General features: G+C 37.1%; 1 protein-coding gene across 1 annotated transcript in view; it reads right to left on the bottom strand.

Moving 5' to 3' along the window:
* Positions 1–1,293: 1,293 nt before the first annotated feature.
* Positions 1,294–18,609, bottom strand: part of LOC131592285 (contactin-1-like) — a 150,023-nt gene continuing 132,707 nt past the window's right edge. Inside the window, exons 20-23 of the mRNA XM_058863696.1 lie at positions 17,898–18,084; positions 16,325–16,437; positions 15,023–15,179; positions 1,294–3,848 (exon numbers count right to left, since the gene is read on the bottom strand). Coding sequence (XP_058719679.1) covers positions 3,769–3,848; positions 15,023–15,179; positions 16,325–16,437; positions 17,898–18,084 — 537 coding nt within the window. The 3' untranslated portion in view covers positions 1,294–3,768. The remainder of the gene's footprint in view (positions 3,849–15,022; positions 15,180–16,324; positions 16,438–17,897; positions 18,085–18,609) is intronic.

The raw sequence follows: 18,609 nt of genomic DNA on the forward strand, positions 1-18,609 counted from the left end.
ATTTGCCTTTTTGCCAGCAGATTGCATTACATATTGTCATGTCTGCTGCCTGCTTTGAGAAAGAAATTATGTCATACCTTTTTGTGAAGCAGTTGGTGGCTGTGACAACACAGTAAAAGACCAAAAGCATCAGGTGTTAAAGACACAGTTAGATTTGTCAAATATAGACCAGAAGAATCAAATGATCAGCACTCACTGGGCCTGTTGAAGTTACCACCTAAATCACGAGCTTTTTAAGTGTTTTTGAGAATAAAAAACTGGCATAATCTCCAGTGTCATTCATTTATTCAACCAAATAAACCAGAGTCAAGACCCACTAAGGTGAAGAAGGTACTTTTCATGTGTCTTTTCATGATCCTTAGACTTGGTTAATCGGCGTTAAGGTAAAAGATGAAAGAAAAAAAAAGCCTTCTCCTTGAGATGTGAACACCATTTTTAATTTTCCATTCATGAGGACTTTTGTGCATTGTCTCCTTTCTTCTGTTTTTGGAAATAAAATGAATTTTTAAAAAGCAAAGCAAAAGGAATTAGTCATAGAAAAGTTAAAAGGACAAATGGATCATCTCTGGAAGAAATGTAGAAGGGTGCAGAAGGAGGTGGGAAGGGACAGATGGGACAGCTGACCCCAAACTGACCAAAGGGATATCCCAGATCATACGACACTATCCTCAGCACATAGAGCTGGGGGAAGATGAAGGAAGTGGGTAACAGCTGGAGTGATGTCTTTTGTCTTCCCCATCATCCTACCTGTGATGTATCCCTGCTTCCCTTGCAGGGAAAGATGGCTGAACACCTGCCTGCCCATGGGAAGTGATGAAAAATCCTTTGTTTTGCCTTGCACCTGTGCAATGCTTTTGCTTTTCCTATTAAACTGTCCTTATCTCAATCCATGAGCTTTCTCACTTTTACTCTTCTGTTTTTCTCTCCACTCATGATCAGGCAGTGAGTGAACAGATGTGTGGAGCTTAGTTGTTGGCTGGGGTTAAATCACAAAATATATCTACTGGAATAGAAAATATTGCCTGAGAAAATACTCTCCTTAGTTATCTCTTGCTTCCAAAAGTGCAAAAAAGCTCTCAGAATGCTCTCTGCTACTGATTTTAAGAAAATCTTTCTATCGGTATCACCTATAATCAAAGAAAATAATCCAGAAATGCTCTTGAACTCCAGCAATAGACACAAGAAGGCAGGGCAGGGATACACAGGACTTCATTCTATCCACGCCTTTACTATCAGAGATGACCACATCACTGTTATGAAATTAGAAAACTCCAATTCAAAAGACAGTTATAATACTTTGAGTAACATTAATACATTTATTTAATTGTCATTTACTTTTCATTCATAAAAAGGACAAAGCACAGTCCTGTTCTACTCATTTGAAAAGAAAAGATAAAAAGTAACTAAAAAACCAGTTCAATATTCATCAGTATCAAATAATAGCAATATCAATTCTCCTGAAATATAAAGAAACAACAAATATGTCTATCTATATAAACTTTAATTAAGAACCTTGCATTTTAAAGCAGATGATACATTAGTTAGTTTTTCTTGACAACAATTTGAAGCTGAAGGTCCCAGTCAAATTTACACAATTATGTGAAAGAAGAAAAGTCTCCATCTATCTGATCAGTATGTGACACCTACCTCATCCATGTTGCTGATTTAAAAAAAGAGAAGTGGCTTACCTTCCCAGGTCATTTCCATGCAAAAATGAAACAGTTTTGTTTTTTACACCATGTACTAGAAAAGTAAAAGGCAGTCATGCATTTGGCAAAAGATGTACTTGTGGTTGTATATTATATAAAAATGAGTCATACTGCAAAAGAACAAAACCAAATGAAACACAATTAAACACATTTTTTTGTACAGAAGGCTTACAGCATATAAGTTTCTTATGTATGAAGACAGCTCATTTCTCTTTCAAATAATTTATACAATTTATGAAACTCAGTAGTTTTGACACTGACATTCCTCTATAGGGGAGTTATCACTTTTGCCTATTTAAAAAAATTTCATCTTGTAACAAATAGTTAAAATTAAACTAAAACCATATTATTGATATTTATTAATGAAGACTCTACACTTTTACATGTAAATATATAGTACAAAATTATACAAATAAAAGAAAGGGGTGTAAATTATTAGTAGACCTATCCTTGCTTCATGTAAATATTATTATGGACCTCTACAGTATCAGTTCTAAAAAGATAAAATCTATTTCTAAGTAGCTAGCAAGGTTGTGCTAATAAAATATGATTCAAAGCTTATAATTCTTGAAGCATCAGACATTGCACTATTACTTGAGCCAGCTGATTCAACATCACTGTGTTTCTTCATCATTCACACTCAAACTAATTCCCAGCATACCATGGAAAATGAAAGGAATGTGCATTTCTTAAAAAAACCCAAACAAACCAACAAAGAAACCCAGCACTGAAACACTCTAGACACAGTCAGAACAAAAACATTCTCTATCTCTAATAGAGTTCCCATTTCGAAAAGGCCATAGTAAACATGTAGCTTTGACTAACAGTTGGGATCTGACTTTCACGTACTAACACACAGTTGGATCATCCAGTACTCTATCAAATAAGAGAAATGGTCTCAGAACTTTAAAACTCTTATTTACAACACTATGAACATTAGAATAATATCAAGTTCTTGAAAAAGCATATAGTTCTCCCAAATGTACGCCTTCAATACAGGAAGGTAACACCTGGTGTCTGCAGCATAAAAATGTAAATATAATAATTTTTTTTACTGTGCTACTCTGCTTTTGCCATTTATTGTATATCTTTTTCTTTCTTTATATTTTAAATCTTTTCATTTTAAAAAATAACATACGTTTCCTACCATTTCATGGTCCACCTGGCTGATCTTAGCAGGGACTTCATCTCCAAACTCCTGTTATATTGCTACCTTAATAATAACAATAGGAATAAGACTAAATCAAAACCAGTACATTACGCTGCTTCCCTGAAAGCTGACATTTGACTCCCAAAACCAGCAACAATTACCATAAAAGAATTCTTTTAAGAAAAGAATATAATAAATCTCGGGTCAGTGAAGCACAGGTAAATTCCTTTAAGCTGAGCATGCTATCCATGTCTCAGGTGTTCTGAATATATTAAAAAAAAAAAAAAATCCTTATCACTGACTTTTATTTAAATTCCTTCAAATTCTATCCAATAACCTCAAGAAATATAGCTCTAAGTAATGAAATGTTTTTGCTTTGACTGTCTCTCTAAAAACCAGTAATCTCATTAAATGATGACGGGGCTATTCAAAAATATGCAGTACACGAAACATATAGGATAGTACAGACAGACGTAGTACTCTTACATTTATCACATACAATCAACATTTCAATCTCTATTATATTTCACAATTTGTTATTCAAGTTAAAGCACCTACGTATGGTGATTTTACTTTCACTGTACAGCCTATGTTATTGGGTTTTAACACTGTAACTTGCCCCATTGGACCGAATCATGCAACTGTCACAGATCAGCATAAGTGTTTTATAAGGCATATTGGAACAAGTTAAAAATATTTCTTAGCCATTCAAAAGTTGATTTACTTCATGAAGGAGTTCCTGGATGCCTCAGTCCTATTAAAGTTCATAGGAAATCGGTAGGGTAATTCTTTTTAAAGTGTAATTTATTTGGCTTAGGATGGTGCCACAGGAATCAAAAAGAATTGTGGTCCTCATCTTCATAGGGAGTCCTTTGTGTTAGGTGGAGGACAAAGTGAATCCAGCTACATTCAGAATCCCGAGCAGGCAAGGACACCCAGAGCAGGCACCACTAGGACCAGGAGCAGAGTTGGTACTCCAACAGCGGCACCTGTACATAGAACAGAAAACAACACAGTATTGCTCTTACTTGGTCTTACTTGAGTACCACTTGCAGCAGGAGGAATAATCCTGAAGTGCACAGAGTATGGAGGCTGGAAACCAGCTGGCATATCTCAGCACAGCCCCTACCTGTACAGATAATCTGAAACGGACAGAGACTTGCTACAGTACGGCGGAGGACTCGCTCTTTTGTTCTGCAAGAGCTGCATGTTTATGCAGCATGTTTATACAAGAAACAAGGCCATTCAGGACACATCACTGCATTTTGATTTGGCCAGTCTGACAAGCCAGGAGGTTATTATACCAGGAGGCAAAAGGTCAAAGTAAATATTTAAGCATGCGAAAACAAAATTAATGGAGCCTTTGAAATGTGACAAAGCAAAGAGACACCTTTGGAAATGTTAATGCTCATATGAACAGCAATAATCTGAGAGATGTCAAAGAGCCTGGTCCGTTTGTTTACCTGCCAGATTACAAAGTCCAGATGGCTGACTTCTAGCAGTGTGGCATTTACGTCTATTAAAGTCACAAGGCTATTTCTTAAACAAATATTTTAAGACATAAAATATTAATCTATGGCTTACAAACTTTTCATGACTCGCTCTGGCAAACAGAAATAAGAATTGCTATTGTCAAGAGGTTTGTGTTGCGATGATCCAGCTCCCTTTTAAGAAGCACCTATATGAGAAAATAACCCAGCCAAACTGTGCCTGGCTGTCAGTCTTGGAGATGGGCCAAAGGAGCCTGGGAACTGGCTATTCTTTCATCCCAGAGAGGGCCTATCTATGTCAGGATGGTAGATGGGCAGTGCAGGACCCAGCTTACTGCTCAGCTTGCTGTTGAACACTAAGCACAGAAGTACTTTCAGCTGGTGCTGACAGCCCTGAGGTGCTGCTGGAACAGGCCCACTGGTGACATCTCTCCAGAAAATGTTAAATGAAGAAAAACCATACCGAGGAGGTAATACACAAACTGAACAGCAGAGATTTCAGCAGCATAAAAACAAGCACAGCATGACAAACTGTGAAAGCACAGCGGTATATTAATCTTATTTTTTAGTGATTTATGAGGCACATTAATATTTAGTTTTTATTCCTAAATATCAAAGTAGAGGTTCTTAATGAATGAAGCCATAGGGGGGAAAAAAATCAAATCAGGTTTTGTGTTTAAAAATATCCACAGAAAAGATATTCTGCTTTTGTCAGACCAGGATAATGCAGTTGAAAAGACACAAATAAATATTTTGAATGCTTCTAATGGAAGAAAACAAGACAAAAAGTTTGTTGAGTGAAGTTGAATGATGTACAAGTATGAGGAAACATCTGTTTACATGTTGCTATTCTACAAAGAGAAAGGAATAATAAATCATCCGCTGAGATGTGCTTACTGGCTCCAGAATAGTTAGCAATTCACCTCATTATAGGGGTCTCTTACAGGGTTTAGGCATTGTTGCAGAGATATCTTTACCAGCTTTCTAAAACAAGTCCTACCCTTGGACAGAACATTAACAGAACATTAGCAGGATAAATGCACATTAAACAGATCATCTTTTACTTTCTTGTTAGATTACTGACCTACATATAAGGATCCATACCTTACTGGAAACACTATTTGCCATTGCATGACAGCCAGTTCGCTCCTATGGCTCATGAATGAAAGTTAAGAAAACTTTTGACTAAGAACAGACTACAAGATTTAATTCTGTGCAGTAATGCAATTGTGATCTGTCAGTTTTAGGAACCTTGAAAAGCTAGAGAAATGCCAGATAAAGACTTAATGAATGTGTACAAATAAACATGTGGATGTAAATTAAAAGTGAAGGATTATTAAGCTCCCTCTGAAGTCTGGCCAGGTATGAGCTGGATATATGTAGTGCCTAAAGATTCTCTCCTCAGTGTTAAAATGTGTGATCTCTCCTCTCAACCAACATTTTATGGATGAAGTGTGCACGTAATTGCAATTGAAGCCATCAAAGTCGGTGTCAAAACCAAATCAGCATCACATGACCCAACTGCCACTCTAACACACCATGTGTGCACTTACTATCAAGAGTCCTCATTTCTTTTAAATAAACAAAACACCCGTCCTTCAATTTGGCTGGTGGATGTATTTTTTGTTTGTTTTGGTGCTTGTTTTTGGTTTGTTTGGTTTTTTTTCCCCAACAGTCCCAAGCAAAAACAGTGAAATCATGCAAAGGCTTTACTACTGCCTGGTATAGAATTCCTGTAGTTGTTTTTTCTAAGTTTAGGATTCAACTATCTATAGAAACATGTAGTCAGAATGTAATTTAACATCAAATATAATCTGTATGGGATGCATGCAGTTAAACTAACTTTTTTTCTGTCTCCTATTCTCAGAAGCCTTTCTCACACAAGTGGTTGTTTATCTGTCTGAGTAAATGAAAAGAACTGCTGGATGGTTTTCCTTTCAGCAAGATCTTTATGTATCACAGGAACTCCTTGTAAAGTCCCACTAATCCACAGCTTTCTATTAGTATTTTAAATTCTCTGTTTACATCTCAATCACATAACATCCAGGACGAAACTTTTACACTTCTGAAGAGAAATCTTAAATTTTACTGACATCTCGAACAGAATGCAAGTCTTCCAAACACACTCAAAATAAATTAAATCAATGCCTAAATGAACCAGGCATTACAACAGTTCAGACTTTGATGGATTTCCTAATGCTTTGCAACAATTTGTTACATCATTATTTTCTTTAAATGTTACTTATCTTTATATATGATATTTTTGGCCCTTTTTCCAATATCAGTGTCTTTTCATATTGGATTGTCATAAAAAAGGACCTTTGAGCTCTCTCAGACCACAGAAAGCCTGCAAACTCCCTCCTCTCAGAGCCAGCAAAAACTCTTGAGCTTGCTGTGCTTGGAGGACTGCTGATGAATGGCAACGACAGAACCTGGGCTGATAATCCCACTCCTTGAGGCTGAACCCTCTGCCTGTTGAGAAGATGCAAATGCATTCAACATGAGCTCATCACTGAACTCAATGGGAATTACTCACATACTCCTTTAGGTCTGTGTGCATGGGAGTGTGAATAAGCCACAGCAAATGTCCTGTGAGTGTTGCTCTCTTAGATTCGATAGTATGTTAGATTCCTAAGTCAGGCCTATAAGACAGTTACTGATGTGCTTACAATAAATTCTACAGAATATTTTCTTAAATTGTTCAAGTTAGGCTATTGATTAAGTGCTGTTAAGTTTAAATGCTGCTAAACTTTTAGGCTTAAACTGTTGGTCAAACCCAAGGCTAAGTTTTGTAAAAGGATCCCCTTGAAACCTTTTGACACAACCAGAGTCTCCCTTATTCCTTTTTATCTTTACCTCTCCCCATCCATACCTTTTTCCATTCCCTGCCTCCATGTAGATAATTTGAGGTTAATTTTAATTTTAGACTGATTGATTTTAGATTTTATTCTGATTTTTCCTGTGTGTTTTGTCCATCTAGTAAGTAGAAGAGTGAACCTTGCCAACAAACTGTCATGCTTTCATTTTTATGTTAAATCTGCTTTTGCAGATTTACCTTTGCTGGTGATTCTTTGAGCAACCTAAAAGCTCATTCATGACAGTCTGTCTTTGTGTCTGTTTTGCAAAATAGATTTCCTTTTTCCTGGAAGAACGACCAAACTTGTCCCCATTTTCCTGTAAGTAATACTCTCCTTTTGGTCCAGGATCCAAGGACCTATATTCCATTAGGGCTGTCTGTTTTTTATATCTTCTTTTTACCATAAGAAAGGTTAATTGCAAAGCCTTCTCAAATTCTGTTTCTCCTTGCGTCTGAGTTTGTCCACTACCATGCAAAAAAAATAGGCGACCTGAAAAAAATGAAGGGATTTTTGCCTGTTCCAGTCATTAGTTTCTTCATCATTAGGCTTCATTTGTATCTGTATTCTCAGTGTTTTCATATTTACTCAGGAAGAACAGAAAAACAGAAATGGGGGAGAAATATAATTTCCTAAGGTTAAACTGAACTGCATGAAAGAAAGAGGTGGGTTTGTTCTTCCAACTGGCTATTGAAAAGAAATTGCTCTTGTCCCAGCTGGAAATACTGTCTTCATAAAAGACTATGGCAAAAGAAATAGGTAGTATCAGCTGACATGATTTAAATTCTGTTATCCCTATTCATGGTAAATGGAAAATAACTGAACTAATTATAATATACTTATCTTGCATCACTGGCATCATTACTAAATTATGTGTCCAACTTTCCCTTGTCTAGGAAACCTTTGTTTGTGCACGAGGAAATTTTCCTCTTGCCTGTGCCATAAACCTTTCAAAAATGGAGTGATTCACAACTCTGTGATTTGCTGTTTTTGCAGCAGAGTAGATGTATGAGATGGAAACAAAGCTGTCTGTCCATCTTCCCATGCTTTCTGCCGTGCTAAGGTTTGCTGTGCATCTGGGGAATAGCTTCAAGTATCCTAAGAAAAACATATTTGAATTGCTGCTGGTGGTCTGGGTGGTTTTTCCACCCCATGATGTTAGTCTGTCCTCTCCTACTTGAAAATTCAGTCAAGGAAGCATTTTGTTTTGTTCTGGCAATAGCACCTGGAACTTTGGCATTGTCAGCAGGCAGCAGCTGGGGCTTCTTTTCCATTGACTCTAGCCCTGCCACACACCTAGGCTGCCAGCATGAAAAGACGACCTGGACTCCAAGAAAAATCAGAAATATTTCAGTCACTGGGTTATTACTTAGCTGGAAATAAACATAGGTTATTCCTCAACTACCTCTTCCCCTTCACATATGCTAATATTCATTACAGATTATTTTGCATGGAAAGTAGAAGACCGCTGATAATATTTTTTTTATAAAATGTACTCTTTAGAAGTTGTGCACGCAACAAATAATAGCATGAGGAGATTCTCCTGTGACCTAGGCAGAGGATCTTCTTTGGACATCTGGCATGCCTGAGTAAGGATTGCACTCCTCCTTGTTCAAGAAAATAGGGATTTGTGAGTTTTTCTTACAAACAAATTCAACCCATCTACCAAAGGTGTCACTCTTTTTGACTTGCAAGTAGTCCACATTTAAAAAACCACATGGTGCAATGGGCAAACAGCAGAAACTCTTCAGGTGCAAAATGGTGGCACAGCCTCCCTCCTTCTGCTCTCTAAGTACTGCAGCACCACAAGGAATGATCAGTGGGAATAAGCAGCACCTAGGGCTGGAGAGCAACATGAAAAATATGCAGACAATGAAAATAATGGACTGAGAAGCTGCAAAGAAAAGAAAATAGTCCAAAAGGACAGATAGATTTGGTCTTGCTCTTCAGCAAGACAGGAAAAAATCTTAAATTGGGCATTAAAGTCACTGCAGAAAGGAAGAAATGAAGCAGGGATTATCACAGGATAATGCAGACTAAGAAAAAAAACCTAGATATGAAAATACTTCCACTCTCTATCCAAACTTTCAGTTTGAATAAAAGAGAAAATTTTGAAATTAATGAGAACATGGCTTTTCAAAAAAACTCTTGGTCTATCACAGCAATGATTGTAAAGCATGGAACTGTCACCTCATTCAATTCAAACTAAGGCTTGGAAGGCGGCAATACCAATATATTAGAATTGTGATGAAATGAAATGTGATGATGAAGGAAAATCAAGAAAAACACCAGAGAAAAAAAAAATGTTGATTTTAGCATATGTATGTACCAGGTCAGAGGGCATTCTGAGTATTTTCTACTTAATTTTTGAGTAATGAGACATCAGCAAATGCATTTTGAAAATTACTCTTCTTTTAGAAGAGAGGTCTTTCAGAAATACACTTTTAATTTAGTAGAAGGTTTTTGCTATATTCTTGTACCAGATGCATATGAAGTTCCAAGGCAAGTAACAAAGGACTGTCATGCCCTGGCTAAATAGAGTCTGTTTTCTTCAGTATTACTTACGATTTTTACCTGTGTTCTCCTCCTCTTATTACTTCAACAATCTTTGCAACAGATGGATATTTTCAAATCACAATCAAAATATTGTGATTATACCACATGAAAAGTGAATGATCACCTGACATACTTGACACTAATATGTGCAATAAACATTTGTCCCCTTTCAAATAGGAATTGAAAAAAATAAAAGATAAATAATTAAAAGGATTGTGTAAATTAGTACAGGAAAAATTTATGGATTTTTCCTTTGAAAGAGCTGTACTTCAAAGTAACACTATTTCAGGATCCTAAAACATGCCTCTGGCAAATGGAATGCATATGTGTATATATATGTGTGCAGTGAACACAGAGAAACTGTAATTTTGTTCTCTTGCTGAAAGTATATACAATACATAAATTATTCTTTGTCTATGTCATTATTTAAACTGGGACATTAACCTGATTTCACATGTGAAGCTAAAGGTGTGTAGTATTTTCCTTTCTTTCCCAATATTTATCCAAATGAGAAACCCTCTCCTCTCTCCCAGCCTGAATGAAATTTTAAAACTTGAGAGCTTGATCTAAAGCTTTTTTCTTACTCTGGCATAAAGCAACTGCACTGAGGCCTGTGCAGTTACACAAGTGAAGTGAAAAAATAATCAAGCACCATATGGTTTTAGTTCCTACTGATTGCAAGATTGTTCTGATTACACTAATATTAGTAATATAATAAAGCACTGCTATCCAAAAATCATGCAAGAGACAAAAAAAAAATCTCAGCCTTTATTGTATTTCAAAGGAAACAGATAAGCCTATTATTAAATGTTAAAAAATACTCCATTGGTTAAACAAGTCATTCCAACTTTCATCTGGTTGTGGTAACTGAAGAATGAATTTTAAATTGTGCAACTCGTTAATTTACTATAATGGGCTTGAAAAATATCCCCAAGCTCCTTACTCTACAACAGGCACTGGCCAATAAAATATGAAATATCATGGCTGTATTTTACACTGATTATAGCTGTATACTGGAATGCACATATACAGAGAGTGACTTTATGATAAGAACTTTTATTTCAAGATGTTTGCTAAAAAGAAAGGCATAAAAGATAGCTGTGTTTGGTAAACTTCATTTACATCACTCTCAGCTGAAATAGAGCATCCTGTTGGAAGCTGACTGCTCACATGAGAGCAAAGTAGCAGCAGGATATTTGTGCCCCCCTTTTGGCAGACGACTGGGTTTTCTGTGAGACGGAACAGAATGAGGAAAACAAAAAAATCATGTTTTTCCCTTAAACAAGGAATTGAGATAGAAATAAAATCTACTTGTAGTTTCTTTTCCATTTGACTTTCAAATGTAATTATGTTACTTAAAACATGCTAAAATTTTAATTTCTGTTTTAGGACCTCAGGGCCAATTAGTCCTGAAATATAGGATAAAAGATGTCTTCTGGTGTCCTGTCTGGCCTCCACCTGTGTCCTGGGTTGGCCTTATGATGCTGAATTATATTCCCATTCATCTGTTTAGCCCAGAAATAAGCTTTGTGCCTTTAAAACTAGATCTGAGAGCAAAGCCGGGGAGAAGGAAAAGCAGTGGAATTTTTTTGCGGCTATATTCAAAAACATAAAGAAGCTCAGCTCTCTCTCTCTGTGTGCTTTCTGCAGCATGGACATGGAGTGAGACAGAGTTCTCCCTTGCTTTTAGTTATTTTTTTAGCTAGCTGAGGCAGGGAAGTTCCCCGGACTGTGTCTTTCTTTTCCTGGAACTATTCAAACCTGCTCTTGACTGAAAACCCAGAAAGAACACCGGGAGCTCACACCCGTGGCCCACTGGGGCCCAGGATGCTGCATTCCAGCACCAGAGGGACTGAGAGACACTCAGTGAGCCAAAAAACACCCACAGAGGACTCTGTCTAAACTACAGAAGGACTTTCTGAATTTGCCATCTCTTCGAAATAGCAAAAGGTTTAATTGTTTAATATTATTCATTTCCTATGCTTATAAATACTTTGCTTGTTAAATAAGCAGTTTTTTCCACTTCTCTTGAAGGAAGTTTATCTCCCTCACAGGTGGAGGAAGGACTGCTGAATTTTGCCCTTTAAGGAATCATCCCTTTGGAAGTTCCCTTCCAAATTTGTCCCAAACCAAGACAAACTGCCTATCCAGAAGGCCTCAGGTTGCCTGTATTTCATGTCATGCCTGTCAGAATTGTGTGGATGTCCTTAGTAAATTGGGGCATCTCAAATGCTACAGGTTTTTTTTAACATTCTGAATTATACCCTAGATGACAACTGATTATAATGGGAGCTTAGACACCTAACTCAGCCATGTTATGTAGATTACTTTGGATTTGATACCCAGTGAACAGCAGGAAAACACCCATCTGGAGGACACACTGGTGTTGTAGACACTCCTTATTTAAGATCTCACCATTCCTGGTCAGCATATAGGCTATTTGGAACCTATGCCCTAGCTGCTCAATTCTCCCCATTCACTTCTGCACAAAATTAGGTAGGTTTGCAAGCTCTGGAATCAGATGTCTAAAGGTCACGTAAGGCAATCCTCCTCTCTGAGTTTGGTAAGATGCCTTATGTTTTGCTTTAGCTATTGTTTACATCTCTTTGTAAATATGTAACTTCCATTTTAGTCAGCCAAGCACCAAAACAAGCATTCCTATCAAACTACATCTCTTCTTTGCAATTCTCTGAGAAAAAACATAATTAAAAAAAAAAAAAAAGAAAAATCACTATCATTCTTTTGGGGCACTTTATTTTAAACCCTGATGCATTACTGGAAGATTTTCCTAAGAATAAAAATTAACAGACATAATTTGCCATGCGTAGGTGTTAAAACTATACTTCTCCTTTTTGGAAAAGCAGCCTAGAAATAACCTGAAATTCTTGCCTGATTTGCTGTATAGTATGTATTCCAAAGATATTTCCTTACCTTTTGTCTCTTTTTCAAACTTTCCTAAGCTGAGTCCAGGGAATCCTGCCTCTGTCTAGGTCACCAGAGGCACAGTTCCTGTCTGTCTAGCTGGTGTATGGTGGAATTTATGGATAAGAGCTTGTCTGCAGTGCGGAAGACAGCTCAAGTCTGCAAACCAGCATTTGTAGTGTGCTAACTCTCCCAGTGGTGCTAATTCTGTACAGGCATACTTGGGACAGGTCACAGACTTGGCAAGACTGATGGACTTCACATTGTACTGACACAATGCTTTTGGTCTGGGAAGTAATCTACCAGCTGTGACCTAAAGGGTCTTTGCACCACACCAATGGCAGGTTGTAATGCATGCTTGATACAAAGACACTTAGGACATGTCCTGAAGACAGCAGGTGCCTCAACTTTTTTGCAGCTTATATAATATGTTAAAAGAGATTGTCTTGGTGTATGATAATACAACATATACAACATATATTTCAGCTTTTTTTAAGCACTTGACTTAGTACCCCAAAATATTGCCATAGAACATGATACATATGTAGCATGTATGCTAAATGGACTGAGAATTCAGTCACCAACAGATTTCAAAAAACAAGTATTGAAGAATGGCCACTGAATTTCTAGGGCAACCAGTTCCACACTGAACAGCTGTAGACTGAATGCAATCCAAATATTTTTATCAAAAGCAGCAGAAGCAAACACCTACGGAACTAAAATGGCAAATACAGACAACATATTCATATAAAAATTCAGACAGCACAGGGGCTTGAACCACTCAAACCAACTGTGCTTTGTCATAGTCACAGGCAAAATTAAACACAAAGTGAAAAAGAGACATGACACTGTGGTGGTACTCTGAAAATGATGAGACACTGTATTGTGGAAAGCAAGGATTCCAGGAAGGATTAGAGGTGGCGTTGGACAAACAAGATAAACACATAGCCCTGTGCAAGATAATAAATGGCTAATGAAAGCCTTTCATGAATAATGCTGCAAGTAGTTAAGTGTGGAGAGGCCAATAATATCTCTGCAGACAGTTGAGTTAAATCAGTGCATATATAGTATCTACAGTCCTAAAAGAAGTTTCAGAAGCTGGAGAGGTAAAAAAAAGTTGATAAAATTATTTAAGACCTGATGAAAATGTAATCATGGAGAAACTCAAGGCATACTGTCTTTTTAACATTTGATTATTCACTTGGCTGGTATCGATACATTTCTTAATGGGAACAATGTATTAGACACAAAAAGACTCTTTAACAACAGCTATAAAAGGAAACAATGCCCAGACACAAAAGCTAGATAAAAGATAAAAACAGGTAACAACTGTGCAGTTGTTCATTTGAACAAAATACACAAAAAATACAAACTTCATACAAACAAAAATGGTGAAACTCATGAGCTCACACCAGGTGATATAAGCTGTATATATTGTTGAAACCCTGCAGATGGGAGGTCCACTCCTTCAGGAATGGGCAGCTTCCCTCACAGTACAGATAATATGGCATGAGCATTGTTCTTTTCAAAAAGCCACAATAATGATTGCATTGCTTCTGTGACAAGAATATTGTTGACATTTAATCCTTTCTATTCCCCAAGTTCATTTTTTAATGAAAAAGACAAGAACACAATGTAAGTGTTTGAATCATAACCTTGCAAATACACTACCCAATTCCTTGATGTCTATTCATATGTTCTCTTTTATACTAAATATTGCCAAGGAACTACTTAAGATAAAAAACTAACAGGAAAGAGATGTGCAGACTATGTCTGAAATTGAATTTATAATTTATTCTCATTGCTTATTTATAATTTTTGTGCCATAGATGCCCTTTCCACTGAGTGAGAAGCAGAATTTCCCCAGCAAGTGGTCTGTAGATCACTGTGGAGCACACGCCTTTCCTCTATTATTTTCCTTTTAGCAGCAGTTGACAGTGGAATGCGATAGAAGCAAAAGGTGCTAAGAACTATGGGGTTATTGCAAGCTGACACCTAGATCTTGAGGCCTGCACCATGTAGTTAAGCTTGTAGGACACTACTAGAAGTGACAGCCTAACTGGGGCACCAGTAAAAGCAATCTGGTATTTGGAAGATTGGCAGTGCTTCTAGGATTGAGCTGGACTGCTACAGAAGTGTCCTGTGTGTGCTATGAGTCCTCAGAAATGTTTTGATACACTCTTATTCTCAGTACAGTCACTGCTGAAGGGCTACCTTTAACTATGGGCTACCTATCCTAATTTTGGATGTACCCATCTCTCAACAGCACGCAAGAGGAAAAACACTCAGTTCAAGATTTCCAAGAAGCGTGGCAAAGAAAAAGGGAAGTTATCTGCTCACCTGAAATTTTTATTTGGGCTACTTCTCCATCTCCTCCTTCACTGTGTGCTCGCACCTCAACAACATATTCACCATCGCTGGGGACTGGGACCTCTATCGTGTGCTTTCCAGTGGAAAACAACTTGCCTTCATGCTGTCCATCTGGCCTATAAAGTACCTAGGAAAGTCATGGCAAGGGCAAATACAGTTATTGAAACGTGACATTTCCATGAAGATACATTTCTATATGTGCAGTGTGTGAAAAAGTATTAGGTTATTATTAACATGAAACATTATATATATATATATATAAACTTGGTGGCTAATACAACTTTTTTGCAAATCTACACAAGGTGAATCTAGACAGGCTGTTTTCTTCTTTTCTGTCACAAAATTATACCACCTTTTGAAAAATAATTTCAGCACTTACACTCAAAATAAGTATTTAAGTGATGGAGAATAATAATGCAGGGTGGCAGAGACCATCAAATAAAAATATGAGAACTCATCTGGGTTTTCTGACATAAAATTTATAACCATTTTCATAAATGAAACAACTATTAATTTTATTATTAGCTCTCAATGATGCTAAACTATTGCAAATGGGATATCTTATGGGACCTTTAGAAAAGATCCCATTTCTTTCTGAAATAATCTCTGTGAAACACTTAGCAATTCCCAGGAAGGAGTTCAACTCCTCAATCAAATTTTCAAATGAAGAATATGATAATAATTTTCTTATTGCCAAACAAGCAGCAACATGAAACAGGAATAAATATCTGAACTTTTCTATATTCCTTATGGTCTGTATATATACTTGCTATGGTTACAGAGTAACTGCATTACATCCATCATCTAATGATAGTAGAAGTCCCTTCCCTTCCTCTACCTTCCCAGACTTTAAAAAAATCATGTTCCAGGAACTGTAGCCCCTATGGAGGTGGGAAAGGAAAAATGGAACAATGCATACTGATATCAGGAAACACTAAAAAGTGTACAACTTTTCTGTGCATTATATAAGCCAACAAGCAATAAATGTGATCATGTGGGAAATGACATTGTTGCAGCCACTGCTATGAACTTTCCCATAATATGGCTTACCACCCAAATGAATTTCACTGTTCCAATATTTTCTCATCATACTGACTAGGCCCATTGGCTTTGCCCTAGGACTACTGGATGGTTGGCATTGTTGAGCATGATACCTTCCTCTTCAGCATTCAAGTACAAGTAAGTCTGATTACGTACAAGGATTCAACACTGTCCATCAAATGCACTACATGAAGCATACATCAAGATAAAAAATATTTTCAGATATCATACTTTGTATCCTTCAACGGCAGACTCGTTTGACATTGCCTTCACATGATCCCAGGTGATGATGTACCTTGAACCAGATCTTATAGAACTGATAATTCTTGGACGCTGGCTTGGAGCTGAAAAGCAACATATGTATAACATACACATGAATGAGATTTCATAAATGCTCAATGATGTTTTTATTAAGACAAGTAATAATTTAAAAATGTGAAAATGGAAATTAGGCTGCCATATATATGAGTAAGGGATCGTCTTCTTCCTGGAATGAACTGCTACAGCTCCAGCTGGGCCATTTTGGATGGCTTTATGCAGTGTCTGCATTGTGGGTCGGCCTTTCTGTGTTGCCAGAATGGAAGTGGCCAACACTACCCTTCACTGTGTTGCTGACCACAAGTGTTTGCTGGCATGCAACTACCTTCAGAACCTCTCAGAAACGTGGTGTAAGTCACATTTATTCGATGAGATCAAATATTTAATCAACTATTTACTGCCATTTCTACATCACTTAATTCAGCAGAAATAGAAGTACCCCACTGCAGAGATCATTAATTATAACTTACACAATAAGCTTATAAAATGGAATCCTATTAATGAACCCTGCAGGGGCAAGTTGCACAATACACTATTTACTGGCAGAAATCCTCAAATTAGTTGTTTCCATTCTTAGCCCAGATAACCGTGTTTTAAATACACAAGATGCTTTTCTTACATTGCTCAGACAATGTAGTGCTAGGTATCCTCACTTAGTCAGGAGCAATATTCAAAAACTTGTTATGGTATGTTAATTCTAGGCTGAGATTTAGATCACCCACTGCTCAAGGCTGCCTGAGTCTGTTGCTCTGTTGTTGATGAAAATGGCAGTTGGTCACATTTTAATCATCAGAATCTTTCTTGCTATTGATTAAACAAAAAGGCAGTATATAGATGCCTAAATAAGAGCTGGTCTCAACTGCTTATCATTTAGAATATTGTGTCCAGCTTTGGGATTCCCAATACTTGAAAGACACTGGTAATCTGGAGTTAGTTCAAGAGAATACCAACCTGGTGGGGATCTGGAACACTTGATTTGTAAAGGAATGGTTAAAGAGCTGTGCTTGTTCACCCTGGAGGAAAGACAGTTTTGGAGGGGACCTGAAATTCCCCTGTCCTAGCAGGGGGCTTATTAAGAAGGATCTAGGCTCTTGGATGGCATGGCAGGAGGACAAGTAACAAAAACACACAATATTGATTAAGAGTCTCAGACTAGATGTTCAGAATAAGTCAGGGACTGGAGGGTTTCTCAGAGAGGTTGTGCAGTCTCTATCCCTTTAGGCTTTCAAGATCAAGCTACACAAATCCCTAAGCAACCTGATCTGAGCTTGCTCCTTTGAGCCTATAATCTTAGCCTCTTTTCTCCCTTTTGTAAGATAGCCCCATTATACATGGCAGCAAAAGAGAGGAAGGAGAATTTTAGCATAAATTTTCAGACTAAGAAGCAATACCACATGAGGAGAGAACATTTGGTATGTGAATGAGAAGCCATGTTTGAAAACATGATGGACATGATTATACTTAACCTAATACTCCATTTACTTACGTGCTTTCCTGGTAACAACATCAATGGTGCTGCTGGGAGGTCCATAGCCTGCACTATTGAAGGCAGACACATCTACATGGTAGCGAGTGTTAGGCTTCAGGTTTTCCAGTTTGGTTGAATACTCTTGATTGCTCACCTGTACCCGCTGTGCAGCTGCTTCTTTATCATGAGCAGCCCAGTAACGAATCTGTAAGCAAGCCAGTTGGAGGATTAAATTTAACCTATTGAATCATAGAGCAATTTTATAAAAAAACAATGTATTTCTATACTATATATTCAGATATAAGCCAGCTAAAAGAAATATAACAGCAATAGCATGGAATTCCTTCTACAGGCTGTGATTTTAAGCTTTGTATAGGCATAAAGAAAGAGAACTGAATGTAGAATTTATTATGTAAACTTTTCTCACAGTGGTTTAACTTGTTCCCAGCTAAGTCACTAGAAGCCTGGGAGCTGGATAATGCCTTCAAAGAACAAGACTTTTTTCTTCTTGCTCATTTGTTTTTGCATTCTACTCTGAAATTTATTATTATTTCTTACACTAGTAGAGACTAAACTCTGGTAAAGTTTTTGGTATATTTTGTTTTGAATGTCTTACAAATTTAGCCCTTTTGTTCTTCTATATACAGAATGCAAAGTATTCAGTCATGTTAGCTGCATGTGTAGGTCAGTATACATATACGTAACCATTTTCTACAGTTTTTCAGCTAAA

The sequence above is a fragment of the Poecile atricapillus genome, chromosome W (assembly GCF_030490865.1).
Source record: "Poecile atricapillus isolate bPoeAtr1 chromosome W, bPoeAtr1.hap1, whole genome shotgun sequence".
Taxonomy (NCBI): Eukaryota; Metazoa; Chordata; class Aves; order Passeriformes; family Paridae; genus Poecile; species Poecile atricapillus.